Source organism: Misgurnus anguillicaudatus, chromosome 21 (genome assembly GCF_027580225.2).
Source record: "Misgurnus anguillicaudatus chromosome 21, ASM2758022v2, whole genome shotgun sequence".
Taxonomy (NCBI): Eukaryota; Metazoa; Chordata; class Actinopteri; order Cypriniformes; family Cobitidae; genus Misgurnus; species Misgurnus anguillicaudatus.
The window spans coordinates 58,894,424-58,913,869 of record NC_073357.2 but is presented as its reverse complement, the minus strand read 5'-3'; the positions used below and the strand labels follow the sequence as shown (position 1 = coordinate 58,913,869).

Below are 19,446 nucleotides of genomic sequence, written 5' to 3'. Positions count from 1 at the left end.
GTGTGTGCGTGCGGAGGTTGTCGTTTCTCAACAGGGTGAGAGAAGAGAAAAGCACGAGAGAGGATGTGAGACAGGACAGGAAGTAGGACAGCGTATGAGAGCGAGATAATGAAGTGCATTTTGAAATGCAGCACAGCGCAACAGATTATTGCGCCATGCACTTAAGCATGCTTAAGCACTTAACAATCACACCTGCAGACTCTTTAACTTTGCTGAAAAAGAGGGAGGCAAGTACTGTACAGTGACCAAAAACCCACAATAATACCGTGGTGACCGAACGTCCCGTCACGAAATCTCGGGTGGTGTGATTATATTTGATTGACAGCTGGCTGCTCCGGCAACATCTGTCTTTCTGCATGAATGTAAACGAGTGTTTGACCGGTATGTGCTCATGAGATCTCTATAATTCACTGAAAAATAAGATTAAGACTATTTCAGTGTTTTTTATTTTATTCTCTCAAATTCACATTTTATTTCTATAGTGCATATTTGTGCATTGTTGCAATTATGGAGAATTAGGATTAGAATAGAAAAAAAAGATATAAAATGCATAAAAAAGACACCCAAGAAATGTGCATCATCATTCAGCAATGATGTTCATTTAGGCATGTGCCGGTTACCGGTTTCAAGGTATACCGAGGTTTTAAAGAGTCAAAATCACTAAAATGTTTTGTGATACCGTTTTCAAGGTATGAACTGTGTTAACACAAAATGAACTAAATCATTTAATTGAATTCATGTTTACATTTCAATTACATATTTTTGAAAAGCAATTCCCGCACACTATCTGCTTGCTAATTTTTTTTATAATTGTTGCGTACAATTATTACAATTTTCAGCAAGCAGATTGTGTGCGGGAATTGCTTTTCATGTATGTTATGAGACTTTTTGTCGTCTTATCCCACGCACCCATCCATTCACTTTAGTTGTGCGACGCTAATTTGTTTAATTACATAGAATATTATGATTTAAAGGCTTTATTTTTACCTTGGATAAACATTGCTTAAAAATAAAATGTATTGTGTCCAGTTGATGTTGATGTTTTTATATGCAGACATTTGAAAATAACACATTTTAGTGTTACAATGGCAATACCGCAAAACCGTGGTATTTTTGCTTGCGATTATAATAACGCCAGAATATCATACCGGCCCATGCCTATGTTAATTTAGCAAAAAATAAACAAACAGGAGCGTACCTGATTAAAAAGATGACTAAATGTGACCCAGGACAACAAAACCATAAGGGGAAATTATTTTATTGAGATTTATACATCATCTAAATGCTAAATAAATAGGCTTTTCATTGATGTATGGTTTGTTTGGATAGGACAATATTTCAGATACAACGATTTCTGAGAGTGCAAAAAATCTAAATATTGAAAAAAATTGCCTTTAACGTCCAAATAAAGTCCTTAGCAGCACAAATTACTATTGATAAATATATTTTTGATATACTATGTACCTGCCCATTATCATGAAGTGCGTATAAATAGCACACAGTGTGAAAAGTCATGCAATACATTATACACCAAATTCCAATTTTTCGTGCATATTATATGCCAGTTTACTACATAATATGGCGCATCTTTTAGTGTCGTTTTATGTATTGGTTTCCTTTTTTTAGTTTTTTACCATTGTCGCTTGAGTTTGGGGTTAGAACAACTTTTTGTTACATAAAATGACGTCCAAACCCAATTCTAAAGGGCTCGTTATAGTTGTGCGTAGGTCCTACGGCGTAGCCGTGATTGCATAGGTTCCGCGTCGGTTTTCATTTATTTTTTTTGCGTCGTCGTCCGCGTGGACGTGCAAACACACGCACAGATCGCTGGTAGGCAGTATCCACGCGTGTAACCACAGTAGCAGCGCGACCTTCAAAGAAGAAGACACTTGGCAAGTTAACCCACAAACGAAGAAGAAACAGCAACTTGTTGTGTATTATTTAAGAAGACCAGCAATGATGGAAGTAAATTAACAGCAACTTTTGATGCAGTTTGAGTTAAATTAATCCTCAACTTCACTGAAAAAAATGATTCATTGAATTTAATCAATTCTTTTAAGGTAAGTGGTTGCAATCAATTTATTTAAGCTACATTTAAACAAAAGTTTTATATTTTATTTACTTTACTAATCTTTTTGTTTAAATGTAGCTTAAATAAATTGATTGCAACCACTTACCTTAAAAAAAATAATTAAATTCAATGAATCATTTTTTTTCAGTGTCGGCTCATCTTTGTTTTCATGTCGCAAACGGAAATACCTATGACACAGTTTTTTTACCTGACGGGAGGGGTTCTGGTGGACCAATCACAACGCTTGCGGTCTGCGTAGATCTGACGCGCTGTTTAAAATTTTGTGAGGCGCACGTCAGGCTACGCAGAGCTACGCACAGGCTACGGATAACCTACGGCATAGCTACGATGTAGAGCTAACGCACGACTATAAATCGGGCTTAACTCCAACTTCAAGCGTCCATGGTTTAAAAATAGACAAAAACATGAAGAAACCTATATATTTAACAGTGTTGTGGGTAATGCATTACAAGTAACGTGCATTACGTAATAATATTACTTTTCTGAAGTAACGAGTAAAGTAACGCATTACTTTATAAATGTACACATTAATATTTGAGTTACTTTTAAATGCAAGTTACTTTTCAGTTTAATTAATTCAATTTAAAAATAAAATAATTAAACTGAACATATTAACGTAGAATTACGCAATCTATGCGCGCCTCAGCAGGAACAGTCGGAGATGGCAGGCCAGAGCTTGACATTTTTGCGATCATTAAAAACACCTGCAAGGCCTGAAAGATATCAAGCCTCAGCCAAGTAAGAAAAAGTAACGCAAAAGTAACTTAAAAGTAACGTAAGCATTACTTTCCATGAAAAGTAACTAAGTAACGCAATTAGTTACTTTTTTGGGGAGTAACTTAATATTGTAATGCATTACTTTTAAAAGTAACTTTCCCCAACACTGTATTAAATGACATCCTAAAGCAAATTATTCAGTATTTAAACTGGTATAAGACTATGAGAACATAAATTCTAATAGCGTGCAGTAAGCAATTGCAAGGCTTTTTGGGATCTTTGTGATCGTTTTGCAAATGAACAACCAGTGTACGCATGTCAGTTCTCAGTATAAACTTGAGATATTGATGTGTTTCTTATACGTAACTTCTAACTCTGAACCTTCAGATGTAATACGATGTCTTCTTTTATAAACAAGAAAGCTTAAAGTGTCTCAATTTGTTCTCAATTCAATATTTTTTTCTAGCTCAGATGTTGCACTATTATAATGCTCTCGGTGTCTTTCCAATTATCTTTATCTCATATGTTTCTCCTAAATCCCTTGCATAGCTGACATTTCATGCTTTTTTATGTTATGCAGTTTATAAATGATATAAATGAATGTGGATAGCATCTGCTTTACAGAGCAGGCTTTGGTTTTATGCAAATCTGGGACATCACTTCTGCAATTACAGGACGCACATTTGGGATTACTGAGCTGAAATGGAGGTCTCCATTCTCTCTTTATTCATTACCATTGCTGTCTAGAAGAAACAGTTGAAATATTAAAGAGATTGCGTTTGTGAGTGTTCTTGCCTATGTGTGACCTCTTCACACTTGCGATGTTGTGAAATCTAGAAATCGTTGCGTATTCATTTGCACATCTGTGCCCTCGCAGGTGTGCGTGTTGATAGTTAAACCTTGACTTTGGGTTTGTGTGTGTTCAGGCAGTTGGCAGACTGGGACTGAAGATAGCAGGCAGAGGGGGTTGATGTGCAGTATCAAGTTGTGAACATCTGTTCTTCGTCGAGACCGCAAAGCTGGTGCAGAGGAAATAGGAAGGATAACTGTTCTAACTCTCTCTTTCTCTCTCTCTCTTTGTCTCCATTTCTCCTTGTCTTCTACTGTCTAATAAATGCTGCATGTATACAGTACATTCACACATACAATACTGTGCACAAGTCTGCCACTATAACAGTAGATGTTTGTGCAATATAATGACCATATATAATTATTTCTCTTTAAGGTCTTCAACAATGGGTCCGGCCCATTGGGGGTCCGTGCTGATATTACAAGGGGTCCTTCAAATGTATTATTTTGTATTTTTTGACAAATTGAATTGGGCATCAAATAAAAATGCATAAATAGGCTAATAAGAAACATTAAAACATGATTAATAAAGTTTCCACATTGAGGGGTATTTTTTAGACAGGTCTTAAACCTAGTCTTGCGCTAAATTGCATATTTGAGCTATCCTAACAGCTTGCACTGATATGTCTTAAAACACATCAGTGCAATAGTTTTGTCTCAAGATGCGCATTAGTAATGTTTTGTAATGTATGTTTACAAATACAAACAACTTAAATGTCCCAATACACTGAAAAAAATTATTAATTCAATTTACTAAATTTTTTTAAGGTAAGTGGTCGCAATCAATTTATTTAAGCTACATTTAAAAAAAATATTAGAACCACAAAATAATACAAAAACGTGTATTTAAATGAAGCTTAATTAAATTGATTGCGTGCACTTACTTTAAAAAATTTAGTTAATTGAATTAATAATTTTTTTCAGTGTACAACTAAGGTCGTAGTCCTGGATTAATCTAAACCCTGTCCGGGAAACCGCCCTAATATCTTAAAAAAAAGACAATGTTATGTAGTATGTTAACAATACAGTACGTCACTTTATACCAAGTGATTATTTTAAAATCTTTGTAACGTAACCATCATAACAAAGTACAGTATATAAATCCTTAAGTCTTAATTTGATATATGTCCTGGGGGTCCATGCTCCTTCTCTCTATCCATTAAGGGGTACTTGACCTGATAAAGGTTGAAGACCTCTGTGTTAAAGCGTTAAGTATTTATTGTGATCTTCTCTTACTCTTGAGTAATTACAGGAACCTACAGCATCTCTTAAACCTAAATGAAATGAAATCTAATTCGAAAGAAATCTAAATCTAATTTCTAATTCTAATATTTAGGACTCCAGTCTCCTCAAAATAGTCAAGAGTAACCCCCAGTCACATTAGCTACAAGAGACAGAGCGACAGGCTATCATTCATTTTCAATGGGAGTGGCCATTTAAGGTGGGGCCAAAATAGACAAGCAGGCTATTTTATGCAAATGCTGAGCGATGCGACAAAGCGACTGCCAATCAGAGTGAAGGAGCAGCGTGACGTAGGTCTGTGGCCGAGTCGGAGAAAATAATTCAAGATGGCGGAAAATGCGTATATCTATGTTTATCTTATAAGTTTGGCATTTTATCTAATATATTTTGTTACTTTTAACAAGAAATAAATATTTTTAAATCCAAAAACACCGTTCTTGTAACTTAACAATATCTCTAAAGTGACTTTTGATACCGCTTTTAGATACTAGCCAAGGAACGCCCATCAAGCGAGTGCGTGTCGCTCGATGTCGCTCACTTTTGTAGCTAATGTGACTGTGGGGTAAGGATATTCATATTGACCAATTAATCGTTAACCGAAGATAAGAATTTATGACCGATTAATTATATGAAGAGTTTAGTTGCAAAACGAGATAAATCAATTTTTTTACATTTTTGTCAAAACATGTTTAATATTATGTTATCATGTTATTATTTTGTTTTATGGTGCTTCTTAGGCTTTGTTCACACGATCCCTATCCGATCATTTTTTTTCCTTGTTCTAAAAAAATTATCCGTAAACACGAAACCACTGAAACCGACTGAAAGCAGTGTAGTATATATGCCGGACCAGTATGGGGCGCTGTAATTCTGCCACAGATATACACTATACACAGAGAAGAAGACTTTGAGCATGCGCATAACCAACGTATGGTGTTGTCCATTATCGCTTGTTGCTCACCACAATTGCATAGAGCAAAAGATTTTGCTGTAATAAAGCTAGTAGGCTTAGTAGCTTCTGTAGCACGTACACAATCACGTAGTCCGCCGTTATTGTTGTTGCTGTTACGTGTGACGTTCCGACACGTGATGTGATGACGTTTTCGCTTCACAAAATATATGGATTGGCTGTAGACACGAAACCGCAAGGGTGTCGATTTCAGATTTATCCACTTTAGGACCCGGTTTCAAAAAATAGCAGTTTCAGTCTCCCAAAACGCCGGATCCGTGTGGATGAAACGCCAATACGATAAAAAATGTATACGTAAACAGTGATACACGTCTCCGTGTGGACAGCCCCTTAGCTGTATTTTTTAAGTTATGAAGGTTTAAATTAAAACAAGCCAACTGCAGTTGAAACATCCTCGATATCAAGAACTCATCCGGGTATTTTCACGCGTCCTCTGTACTTGCATTCTTGAGGATTGGAATTGAACTTCGACTTTTAATGATGACGTAGAGCGAGGACACAAGGACGCAAGATCGCTAAAGAATGCATATTGAGAAACAGCCAATGTCTTTTTCTAGGTTGTCCTTACACCAAAATGATCTCAACAGATCTGAATGTTTTGCACCTGATGAAACATTTCTATAAGCGTCCGTACAGCATTGCGTCTTTGTTATGGCTGGTAAAGAGCTGATGAAAGATAAAGTCCTCATTTTCGCCTCGGATACAAACAGGCTTTCACACACACAAGTACAGAACTGTTAGCTGTTCTGAGATGCTAACCAAAATATCATTAAGCTAGATATTTAAATAGCTGTGGATTAGCGCCGCTAAGCTCTCTGCTGCCTGTGATAGCACTTTGTTTTGATCATTTTCTCCTTCGGTTGCTTCAAGAATCTCAGGGTTTAGATCCGACGCCCCCGGCTTGTTATATATGTGGTTGGCTATTTCTTACTGCAGTCTGGTGTGCATGAAGCATGTGTGTATGAAGATGATCCAGCATTTGCTTGTCTTCTCACAGAAGCGGTTATCGTACATTGCAGTCGTGTCTGAGTCGCTCTACATCTGCTGTTTCATGAGCTGCCTCTTACACCAAACACAAAAACTTTGTACACTACATCTCCCATCAGGCTCTTCTCTTACCTGGACAGGTAGCAATACATGAAACATAACAGCGCTGTGTCGCTTCGTAGCAGGCGAGGCTTTAACGTCCTGCCTCGGCTATTTTATCACTGAGTTACAGGGATGTTTATGGCTAATCCTAATTATGCTGCACTTATCAGAGAAACACGCACAGAGCTCATTATTGCCGAAAGCCGAGTGTGGCTGCAAGTAATGTGTGATGTTGTATGTTACCTTTGGATGCAAGTAAACTCAAGGCCACAAAGTGTACTTTAAAAGTGCCACTTCAGGGTAAAATTCCTTTTGATGGTCTCAAGTGGTTTTCAAGTTGTCAGCTACAACCTTACAGGGTCATTTTGATACATTTTAAAGGTTTGCAATGTGATCACATGTTCCAGTTGTTATTCATAGTACAGAATGCCTTATGGATGCAAATCAAGACCATTTACAGGAGACGCTGCTAACCAGACACCTATAGGCCTGGTTTCAAAGTCTAGTCCCAGACTTATATGCATGTTTGATGTGAAAACAACTTTTAAAATGTTTAAATATATCAGTCCCATTGTTATATTTATATTATATTTTGTCTCAAGATGCACACCAGTAATGTGTTTCTCTAAGGCAGTAATTCTTAAAGTGTGGTCCGCGGACCACCAAAACCCCCAAGTGGTCCGCCAAAAGATGACCTAAACTAGGCAAGTGTTTACACAAAAATATCACTTATTCTGTTAGGTTGTCCTCAGAAAAATATCGGAAGATAAAGTGGTCCTTGGACTGAAAAAGTTTGAGAAACACTGCTCTAAGGGGGCATGCACACCAAAACTTTTTTTGCGCTGTTTTCACACAGCCATCCAATCACAGTGAAGGAGGGGCGGGATAAACATCACAACAACCTACCGGCCCATCGTACAACGACTGATAAACAAAGCAGAAGTATCACAGCAACCAAAGCACTCAGCTGAAAAAATCCGGCATTCAACGACAGGGAACATATCACAAGACTTTTTTAAGATGTCAAATAAATCTTTGGTGTCCCCAGAGTACGTATTTGAAGTTTTTAGCTCAAAATTCCATATAGATAATTTATTATAACATAATAGTACAGATTACGGATTTATTGTATATGATGACACTGTACTTGTTGATATGGTGAGATGAGAAACAGTTTAAGTAATGCTTTGTAAAAATCCCATGGCGCTGTTCTAGTGCTGAAACGCTTCGGCTATCCGCACGTTTGTAATTTCTTTATCTCTTGTTTGTATTTTTAGAGTACAAACCCTTTCTTGCATATTTGCAAATTATTTTATGAGATTACAATGATTATGTAGGATATCAATACATTTACAGCAATTAAAAGCTTGCTATTTGTACTTCTATGACTGAAAGAAAACGTCTTTTAAAGGTTTTAATAAAAAAAATTAAATTTCAATAAAAATGAAAACAACACATTTTATTTAACATTATTCTTAAACTGGGGGTCTTCTTCTTCCGCTAAGTTTTTCAGTTTACAAAGTCCGTCATCTTAATAGGGATAAGACATAGCGCCAGCGCAACTGGCTTTTAACAGGGATGAGAGCTGAGACTCTCATTGGTTTATTGCACGTTACGCCCAAAATACTCCCATTACTCATTAGGAAATATGAACAACCCTTTTCGACCGTGCGCTCGGCGCACAAACAATTTTTCCCGTCTTTAAATTAGCAAAAGTGGCATCAGACACGCCCATTTAGACCGTGCGCTATCGTTAAAATAGGGCTCTAAAAAGCTACACTTTAAAACAGGGGTGGGCATCAAGGGCCACGGTCCTGCAGAGTTTAGCTTCAACTTTAATCGAACACACCTGAATGTCATTTCCAAACAGTCCTGAAGACTTCAATTAGATTTTTCAGCTGTGTTTGATTAGGGTTGGAGCTAAACTCTGCAGGGCTGTGGCCCTCAGGACCAGGAATTGCCCACCCCTGCTTTAAAATATATGAATAAACAAAATATCAAAGCAAATGGTATTTATTTAAGAAAAATATGCAATGTAAAGAGTAAAAGTTGGATCAACTTAAAAAAAAAAATTCAATTGGTAACACCTAAAAAATTTTTCAACGGTAACACTTTATAATAAGGTTCATTAGTTAACATTAGTTAATCTAACATGAATAAACCATGAACAATGCATTTGTTACAGTATTTATTAATCTTTGTTAATGTTAGTTAATATAAAAAAAGCTTTTAATTGTTTGTTCATGTTAGTTCACAGTGCATTAACTAATGTTAACAAGATTTTAATAAAGTATTAGTAGTTGTTGAAATTAACAAAGATGAATAAATGCTGTATAAGTGCAGTTCATTATTAATTCATGTGAACTAATGAACCTTATTGTAAAGTGTTAACGTTTCAACTTATATTTTTAAGTGAAAATTAAGTTGAAAAAAAACCTTTTTTTAGGTGTTACAAATTGAAGTAGTTTTTTTTTAAGTTGATCCAACTTTTACTTTTTACATTGTAGCACATGCAGGCAAACTTTTCAAGCCAAACATTTTATTAAAGAAAGTTTAAATGACAAAACAATAGATGCACTGTTTAAAATAATGATCAAATGGTAACACTTTACAATAAGGTTCATTAGGTAACATTAGTTAATGTGTTAACTAACATGAACAAACCATGAACAATGCATTTGTTACAGTCTTTATTAATCTTTGTTAATGTTAGTTAATAGAAATAAAGCTGTTCATTGTTTGTTCACCTTAGTTTACAGTACATTAACTAACGTTAACAAGATTTGAATAAAGTATTAGAAATTGTTGAAATGAACATTAACAAAGATTAATAAATGCTGTATAAGTGCAGTTTATTAGTAGTTCATGTTAACTAATGTAGTTAACTAATGTTAACTAATGAACCTTAGTAAAGTGTTACCGATCAAATGTTATTTGGCACATCCTTTCATCCAAAGCGACAGACAGTGCATTCAAGCCAATTTTTTTCAGAGATATCTTTAGTTAATGTGGTGAACTATGTTTACTCTGCTAGCATTTGAGAGCAATGTTAAAATTCAGAATGGAGTTAAAACAACTTGGTTTTGCAAGTCAATTCAACCTAATATTTGAAGTTTTGGCTTGTGAAAAGTTGACATAACTTATAAAATCAAGTTCAAATTGTTTAACTTATTTTTATGTTACTGTAACAAAAAAAATTATGTTGATTTGACAAAAATGCTGCATATTTTTTACAGTGAGGGAATTGATTTCATGCATCAACTAAAAACCACCTTGACATCATTCACTAAAAGGCAATTAAATTTTTTTTTTGTGAAAAAATATAAGGTTTCGCTTTTATATGTTGCATAACGCGATGGCATTTTAAAGTGTTCATGTTTACACTGCGTGTACTGTCGGTGTGCTCACCTGTGCTTTGTCTCTTGGTCATGTTAGCCGGCTGTGGCAGTCGTAACAAGGCCCCTTTATCCGGGATCATCCTTTGGCTGGTCAGCGTGACGGTCGGCACTCTTGCTGCAGTGAGAGCCGTGGATAAGAATGAGGTGTTCGAGGAGGATCTCCTTACGCCTGACCTGTTAGGTCTCTTCGCATGGACCTCGCCAGTCATCTCATCCAAGTGCATGCAGACTTCCACACACGTCTATAATCCCAGATCAGCTGCTACGGGTAAGGTTCCTCATTCAGTAACCCCACGGAAAGAAGACTACGCAGGAAAGATCTCCTGGAAGTGGAAAAACAAAACTTTAACTCCTTTTGAACGCTTACCACAGCTTTTCCTTTTATATTAAGGAGCTTTTTAAAAATGTTCTTCGAAATTTATGAGCTTCTGGGTTAACGTTGACATTTTCTATGACGGCTGGCAGCATGTAGTGAGCACATGTTCCTCCCTTCCTCTCTCTCTATCTCCCTTTCTCTTTCTGTGTTATATCTCTAAAGGAAAGGGTGGTGTGGTTGTAGAGAGGTTAGCCTGCCTGTGGGCTGATACTGTACGCAAGTGGGCAACACATGTACGCATTGGTTTACATAATTATACACTATCTTTACAAGTTAACTAAATTTGACAAAACCTCCCTTTGGGGGTGTAAAGTAGTGTACTTGAGTACTTGAAATATTATTTAGGGAAGTAAATCAGAGTAGTAATGCTATTGAATCATCAATTACTCATATCACACTATAGGGCATAAAAGTTACATTTATAAAATAAATGATTTATTTCCTCATGTAGGTAAGAGTGTTTGTGTATCCTGTCCCCATGTGAGCGTTTGCTTCCCCAGACATTACTGAGAGCCCGTGATAGTTGGTGTCCATGTTTCCTCTGGCCGGATCCAGCTGTGTTTGTGGGCAATCTCTCTTCCTGTACCTACTGGACAGTCCTGTCACCCAGATTTCCTCTCCGACACCTCCAGAGCTTCACATATCCTCAGGCACTTTCAGTATTGCTCCCATCTGAAAGCTTGTTTCTTAAGTTCGAAGGCATATTGCAACATAGACGGGCTTTGTTGCTTATTTCATCATGATGTTATTAATATTCAGAAGCGCTCTGTTGAATAACTGTGCAGACCCATATGCTATACATTTGGCATTAGCACAGTTGTGTTTATTTTCATGCAATGCTATTGTGGGAGGCTTTCCAGACGTTGCGCCAGTGTGTCCCGATTGTTTTTAGGAGGCTAGGGTTTTATTATAGTAAAAGTGTAGGGACCATGCTTTATTTGGTGCATTGATTACCATTGGTTAAAACGGTGGTCCTCAAACTTTTTGGCGTGCATTCTCACTTGTGTAGGGTGCATCCCTTCTTGGCCCCCCAAAGAAAACTCATGACATAAATCAAACTTAGATTTGAATTAAACAAAACATGAAATGACACAATGCAGTGTTGTTGGTTAGTAGCTATATTTTATATATTTTTATAGGTTAATTACACAGAATTGATGATAAATGAATGTATTTTATAAATTGTCATACAAATGGGGCCCCCTGGCACCATCTCGCGCCCAACACCCTTGCGAAAATTAACCATGGTTTTAATAGTAATCTAATAGTAATCAATACACCAAAGCAACATGGTTAAACCATGTTTTTATTTTTTGCGGTAAACATGGTTTAACTATACTAAACATAGGTTTTTGGTTTTGTTTGTAGTAAAACCATGGTTAATTTTGTAAGAGGGGTTTTTGTTATTAGGTATACGCTAAGGTGAGCAGATTTTTAATCTGAAAACTGGGGACATTTTCTGGTTCAGTGGTCAAAATATCATTAAAATCTCATTACACTGCAAAAGATGATTTTCAAGAAGAAGATGTTTAGTATTTTTGTCTTGTTTTCAGTAAAAATATCTAAAATAAAGTTCTTAAACTAGGATGCTTTTTCTTGGTGAGCGGGATGACCCAAGAGGGTGAGTCTGGTTTTTAGACAAAAAATATAATAAAGCAAAAAATCTTGATTTTTTTTTTAAAACACTAAATTCAAGAAAAATTAGCTTACCCCATTGGCAGATTTTTTTGCTTGTTTTATGCACAATATCACTTAAATTTTATATTTTTGGTCTAGGGACTGGACTGGTTTTCTTGGGTCGTTTTGCTCATCAATGGGAAGCATCTTAATTTGTGAATTTTTGGATGTTTTTACTGAAAACAAGACAAAAATACTAATTTTTTTTCAAAAAATTTTTTGGAGTGTTGTTGTTATCTATGATTTTTTTTTTCATTTGACCTTTCATTTAAGTGAATTTGTGCTTAAAATGAGCAAAAATGGGGTTAAGACAAGTGTTTTAGAAAAAGTAAACTTATTTCAAGATTTTTTTCTCTTACCCTATTGGCTAGGGTGACTATACGTGCCATTCTTCCCGGACACTTATTTTCTCTTTCTAATACTAAGAAAGAAAGTCTTTTTTGCAGTGTTTCTAATTTAATTAATTGAACAACATGATTTCTCTGGTACTCAAAGGCTAAATGTTGTTTGGTCTTTTTTAGTGTATTTGCTGGTTGTTTTGGACGTGCTGAAAAATGGGGACATTTCCGAGGACAGCTCCATGTCGGGGATAAAACACCAAAAAATGGGACTGTCCCCGGAAAACGGGGACGTCTGGTCACCTGAGTATACGCCTTATAGACCCCTTCACGGTTCACGTCACAGGCGGTTCCCACTGCGCATGTCGGGTCAGAAAAGTCATTACAGCAGATTGAGTTGCTTATTATTCGATATTGTCAAAAATGCCTACACTCTTAGAAAGGATGTGTTAATTTTTTACACATCATTGTGTGGTAAGCTTGTAACACATTATGTGTAATTTTAACACATTATGTGTCATTTTCTGTTGATTTTGTGTTAAAATATAACACATGTTGTGTTAAAAGTAGCACAAAATGTGTTGTTTCAATAATAACACAGCGATGGGTGAATTCTGGGACAACGCATTTAGTGTGTTGTCCCAGAATCAACACTGATGTGTTGTTTTTAACACATTCGTTCTAAGAGTGTACTTACGTCGTGGGCTGTGAAAATCGCACCAGGTCTTCCGTTAAGTTTTCGCGATTCATGCAGAATCTCAAAAACAAAAAAACAACATCTGCGGCTGCAAGCAATTAACGTGCAGACTGGGACAATGCAAATATCAAAGAGGCTTGTGTTTGTAGTGCTCACTTCATTTCAGGTAACTCATCATTTTTCAGCCCTGTTAGATTAAATGATAAAGCCTGGATGGTATGAACAGTTTGACCCCATGCTGCGCGCGCACCCGATAGTCATTCAATGTTTACAAACCTTGAAAGGGTCTATACAGTCTGCCGCCATCTTGATTCCAAACCGATGCTGTGAGGGATGGACGTTCAGTGCATGCGCTTTAAACCTAATGTTTTGTATCAGGATGCTGGTCATTCAGCCATCAAAACACAGAAATACATCATTAAAAAAAATTCCACATGACAAAGAACCTCAGAAATCATGGACTTCAATCAATTTGCTAAAACGAGAAGGGACATATGAGCTAATTTTGAGGAAAGAACAGCGCAATGTCTAATAAAAAAAAGTCAAAGAGAGTTTGCGTCTTTGCATTGACTTCTACGGTAATCTACTCACGCAAATCGTTGAATTCGTGTTTGGTGTGTATGCTCCATAATATACACTGCAAAAAATGATTTTCAAGAAAAAAAATAGTATTTTGTCTTGTTTTCAGTACAAATATCTAAAAATTCTTAAATCAAGATTTTTAAGATTTTTTTTCTTGATAAGCAAAACGACCCAAGAAAATAAGTCTAGTTTTTAGACCAAAAATATCAAATTTAAGTGCTTTTGTGCATAAAACAAGCAAAAACATCTGCCAATGGGGTAAGCAAAAAACCTTGAACATTTTTCTTAAACACTAAATTCAAGAAAAATTCAAGGAAAATTTGCTTACTCAATTGGCAGAATTTTTTTGCTTGTTTTATGCACAAAAGCACTTAAATTTGATATTTTTGGTCTAAAAACTAGACATATTTTCTTGGGTTGTTTTGCTCATCAAGAAAAAGCATCTTAATTTAAGAAGTTTTAGATATGAAAACAAGACTAAAAAAACTAAGATTTTTTTTCTTGAAAATCATTTTTTGCAGTGTAGTCCTATAACTAAGCACATATCTCCAATTCATACCGATCACAAAAAATGCAAGGCATGAATATGTTAAAAGTAGGATTCATTTTTAACTAAATAACATTTTTACACAACTTTGGGGATTCATATGGGGCTTTCCCTCTAACAATACTTGCACAACCAACTATCACGTAAATAGCTTGTTATCAAGTCAATTACACGTTATTAAGTCAATGTCAGAACATAACGCAGAAAAAACATGGGACATACTCTTATAATCTATACAAACTGGAGATATTTATTTAGTTGTTTTCATAAAATAATGTATTGTTGTTGCACTATATTGGTGTTTTAAAGAAAAGTAAACATGCTTACAACATAAAAAATTAGCCAATAGGCTAATATCCAAAACAGATATTATGTAAACGATGCACTCATCTCAAATTAGGTCATATGTGTTCTAATCTCAAAATCCACGTTTTCTGAGGTTCTTTGTTTTGTAGAAATTTATAAAATTATGGCTGCGTCCGAAAACTCTAAATTGCTGCCTTCTGAGGCAGCTTTCCAAGGCAGCAAGGCATCAAGGCATGTCCGAATTCAATGTTTGGTTTACTTCCTGTCTCCTGAGATTCCTATGCGCGGACGTACATTAAGAATGTGATTGGTCGAGTTCGAAAAAATAAAATGGCGGCCAAGGACGCGACTGGACCACCAATTTAGTGTAAATAAAGGTATATTTTCACTTTTTACACCTTTCAATTGCATTTCTAGCGAGAAATTAGTATTGTAGTTTTCAAATATGTGATTAGTTATCACAAAGGCGCTCTCTGTTTAAATTTCAAACACGCTGCCTTAGAAGTGTGTCCGAAAGTCTTTCTCTGAGCTACCTTCATGCCTCAGAAGTCATTTCCTCATGAGGCAGCGAGGCAACGAGTCACTGCCTTGAGTTTTCGGACGCAGCATATGTATTTTCTGTGTTTTGATGACTGAATGAGCAGCATCCTGACGCAAAACAATAAGTTTAAAGCGCACGGCCTGGACATCCATCACTCATAGCAGCGGTTTAAAATCAACATGGCGGCGGACTAAATAAGGTGCATTGCTGTGTGGCCGTTTGGATGTTCAGGGTGGGTGTTTCGGTTTAGAGTAAGAGTTTGCCTAAAGCATGTAAAGTGCAGGATGAGTTTCGCAAGTTTAAACTCAGGGTTTAGTGTTTAGATTCCTAAACCTTCAGTAAATTTGAAGAACACAAATGATCTTTTTTAAAAGAACAAATGAAGAGTTTGGTTCCAAAACGCGATAAACGCCATTTTTGAAAAAAATGAGTTACTGCCAAAATCAGTATTATATCAGGTCAGTAGTTAAAAGTAAATTCTTAATTTTACGCAAAATCCAATATCCACAATGTTATTCCGTCATCTTTTCTCCCTTTTTTCCCAAAATGCAATAAATGCCACTCCCCCTTTTTTACAGAACGCAATAAGTCCTACAGCGCACCATTCACGCAATGTAAACAAACAATGGTGGCGCGCTGAGTACATGGAGTCCTAGTTTTCCTCATCTACTTTGTACTTTGTGATCAACAAACAAAACAAAATAATACTTTAATTGCATCGCTAACCCTGTGATGGTTTTCTGTGACGGGAAAGAAACGTAAGCCATCAACATCTAATAATTTATGCGAGAGGCACTCGGGAGACTGTTCTCCCGACAGCATCAAGTTTCTGTCATGCTAACACATTGACCCCAGAGGATCTTATGAAAAACTTTCCATTATTTTACTCAAAGTCAACAAAAATCGAGCAAGACTAAAAACATTTTACAGCTGATCGCTGTGAAAGACGTTAAGAGACGACGTCAAGTATAACCGCAGCAATGACAGTATTCTTAATATGACAAAGTAAGTGTTTTGATTAATGACATTAATGTTTATATTTTTAATTAGTGTGTACAACTAGTCAACTAAATAAATATAACATGGCAAAGATGAATGCACATTTATATAGGCTATTGATTCAATAGATTTATAGCATTTTGAATAAAAACTTGTCATGGATTTATTGCATTTTGTGGAAGAAATAATCCGTTTTTATAATAAATCTTTGAAAATCAACTTATGGATTTGAATTTTTTATGTTTTTATAACCTAAAGATGCTATGTGAAAGTTTGTAACAGAAAATAGTGGTTTTCATCTTGTCACTTTCTTGGTATAGAAAACACGGTTTTACCAAAATTTGTCAAAATGGATTTATTGCGTTTTGGAACCAAACTCTTCAAATATAGTTAGAAAAGAGGGTTGAGTTAAAAAACAAACGTTTGGAGTATTGCAGCCCTTTGGCCGGCCGCAGAGATGCTGCTACTGAGAAATGAGCTTGCGTACAGCTGTGACCCACTGGCCACACACACATACACACACACACACACACACACACACACACACACACACACACACGCGCACACACACACACACACACACACACACACACACACACACACACACACACACAGTACACAGAAGTGAAAGGGGATGTGCACACAGATGTACCGGCTGTCACTGCCAAACTCCCACAGATGGTGGCCAGCAGAGTGGATGTGAGACTACTGTGTGTGTGTATTTGGCCACGTGTTACAGGTGTAACTTGTGTAACTGAGGTCTTACTGTAGCATCTTTTTTTAACCCTATTACCACAAAAATATTTCAGGGACTTTCCTCAGTCTTTATGCAGAGGACAGTGTTATTGCTCGTTTATTACTCTGGAGACTCAAAAGAGATCAAAGAGGGATAAACTTTGTCTCAGATTTCTCGTAGCAGTAAACACAATAAACATAGGTAATGATAAACATACACTGCTTGATGTAACTGTAGATTTATACAGTGATACTTAAAAACATCAATGTACAATACCACATTTCTATTGTATTGCATTCAAGAGCATGCGTTACAATTTATTACTTCATGTGATCATGAAAAGTTTAGCAAACATGTAAAACATCTGTGCATTATACAGTACCTGGGCTTTTCAAACTTTTTAATGTAGGGACCTCATGATGAACTTTTAGTGAGGGACCCTTTTCCTAAAATATATATTCATATTTTTTATAAATAGTAATTGTGATATTATAAAGACAGCAAATTGTTTACAAACTTCACACTTTTTGCCTAGTTTTATTTTTTTTGGTCTTAAAATGTTCTGGGGACCCATCGCATTTCTCGCTCTAGATTACTCGCAGATTACTTAGTGTCATAAGAATTTTTTGCTTTAGTAGAATATTTTAAACTTGTGCGAAGATGCGTTTGAGGGAGAAGAGTGCATGTTTTTGCGGCAACCGCGCCACCCGATTTGCGTCATTCGTATCGCCATGTGCGATTTTGCTTCTATTTGTGTCGGTCTTTGCATTGGCTTTGTATGTAATCTACTCGTTGGTGTGTACACCGCATTGTGCTGCGTACACACCTCGCATACAAATTTTTTCCTTGAGTTGAATATTTTTAACTTGCGCAAAGAAGCGTTTGAGGCGAATACATGTTTTCGCGGCAGTCAAGCCACTCGATTGGCGCCATTTACATGGCCCAGCGCGAATTCGTGTCTATTTGCGTCTTTGCTTTGACTTTGTATGCAATCTACTCACGCAAATCGTTAAATTCGCATTTGGTGTGTACGCCCCATTGCTCTTCATACACCAAACGCAATACATCGTGTTCCTTGTTTTACATTACTTGCGGGATTTTTATTTTGTGTCGTCACAAATTTTTTGCTTGAGTGGAATATTTTCAACTTGCACAAAGAAGCGTTAGAGGCCAATAGCGTGTGTTTTCACAGCTTTTGCGCCATTCGCATCGCTATGCGCAATTTCGTGTCTATTCGCATTTTGCATTGACTTTGTACCTGTATGTAATTTACTTGCGCAACTCATTGAATTCGTGTTTGGGGTGTACACCCTATTATTCTGCGCACACACCAAACGCAAAGCATCGCATTTCTCGCTCTAGATTACTCGCAGGATTTTTACTTTGTGTCATACAAATTTTTCAGTTGAGTTAAATATTTTCAACTTGCGCAAAGAAGCGTTTGAGGCAAATAGCGTGTTTTTGTGCCACTCTATTCGCATTATTTACATGGCCTCGCGTGAATTTGCATCTATTTGCATCTTTGCATTGATTTTTTATGTAATCTACTCACGCAAATTGCTGAATTCGCGTTTGGTGTGCACACCCCATTGCTCTGCATGCACACCAAACACAAAACATTGCATTTCTTGCTTTATATTACTTGCGTGAATTTTACTTTGTGTTGCGACAAATTTTTAGCTCGAGTTGGATATTTTCTAGTTGCGTGAAGAAGCGTTTGAGGCAAATAGCACGTGTTTTCACAGCATTCGCATCGCCATGCGCAGTTTTGGATCTGTTTGCATTGACTTTGTACCTGTATGTAATCTACTCGCGCAAATCATTGAATTCATGTTTGGTGTACACCCCATTATTCTGCATACACATTAAATGCAAAGCATCGCATTTCTTGCTCTAGATTAATCACAGGATTTTTACTTTGTGTCATACAAATTTTTTAATTTGAGTTAAATATTTTCAACTAGCGCGGAGAAGCGTTTGAGGTGAATAGCGCGTTTTCACTCGATTTGCGTAATTTTCTTCAGCCCTCGTGAGTTTGCATCTATTCTTAACTTTGCGTTGACCTTGTATGTAATCTACTCACGCAAATCATTTAATTTGCATTTGGTGTGAAGGCCCCATTATTATTTGGATTTAAATAAGACCAATCTACCTTTTTATGTATTATGTTTAAACATGTTATGATCAGAAATACGTTACTAACTTTTAAGACTAGTCTTAGAAGTTTATGCAACCGGCCACAGCAAATGTTTTCAGGTATTAAATGTGTTTCTTCATAAAAATGAGATAA

At 36.3% G+C, this 19,446-nt stretch overlaps 1 protein-coding gene across 3 annotated transcripts in view; it reads right to left on the bottom strand.

Moving 5' to 3' along the window:
• cbfa2t3 (CBFA2/RUNX1 partner transcriptional co-repressor 3) overlaps nucleotides 1–10,768 on the bottom strand; it is a 69,947-nt gene extending 59,179 nt beyond the window's left edge. Inside the window, exon 1 of one of the 3 annotated variants that reach the window (XM_055216489.2) lies at nucleotides 10,368–10,768. In XM_055216489.2, coding sequence (XP_055072464.2) covers nucleotides 10,368–10,581 — 214 coding nt within the window. In that variant the 5' untranslated portion in view covers nucleotides 10,582–10,768. The remainder of the gene's footprint in view (nucleotides 1–10,367) is intronic. The other 2 variants (XM_073859525.1, XM_055216478.2) reach the window with 2 other exon arrangements.
• Nucleotides 10,769–19,446: the final 8,678 nt, after the last annotated feature.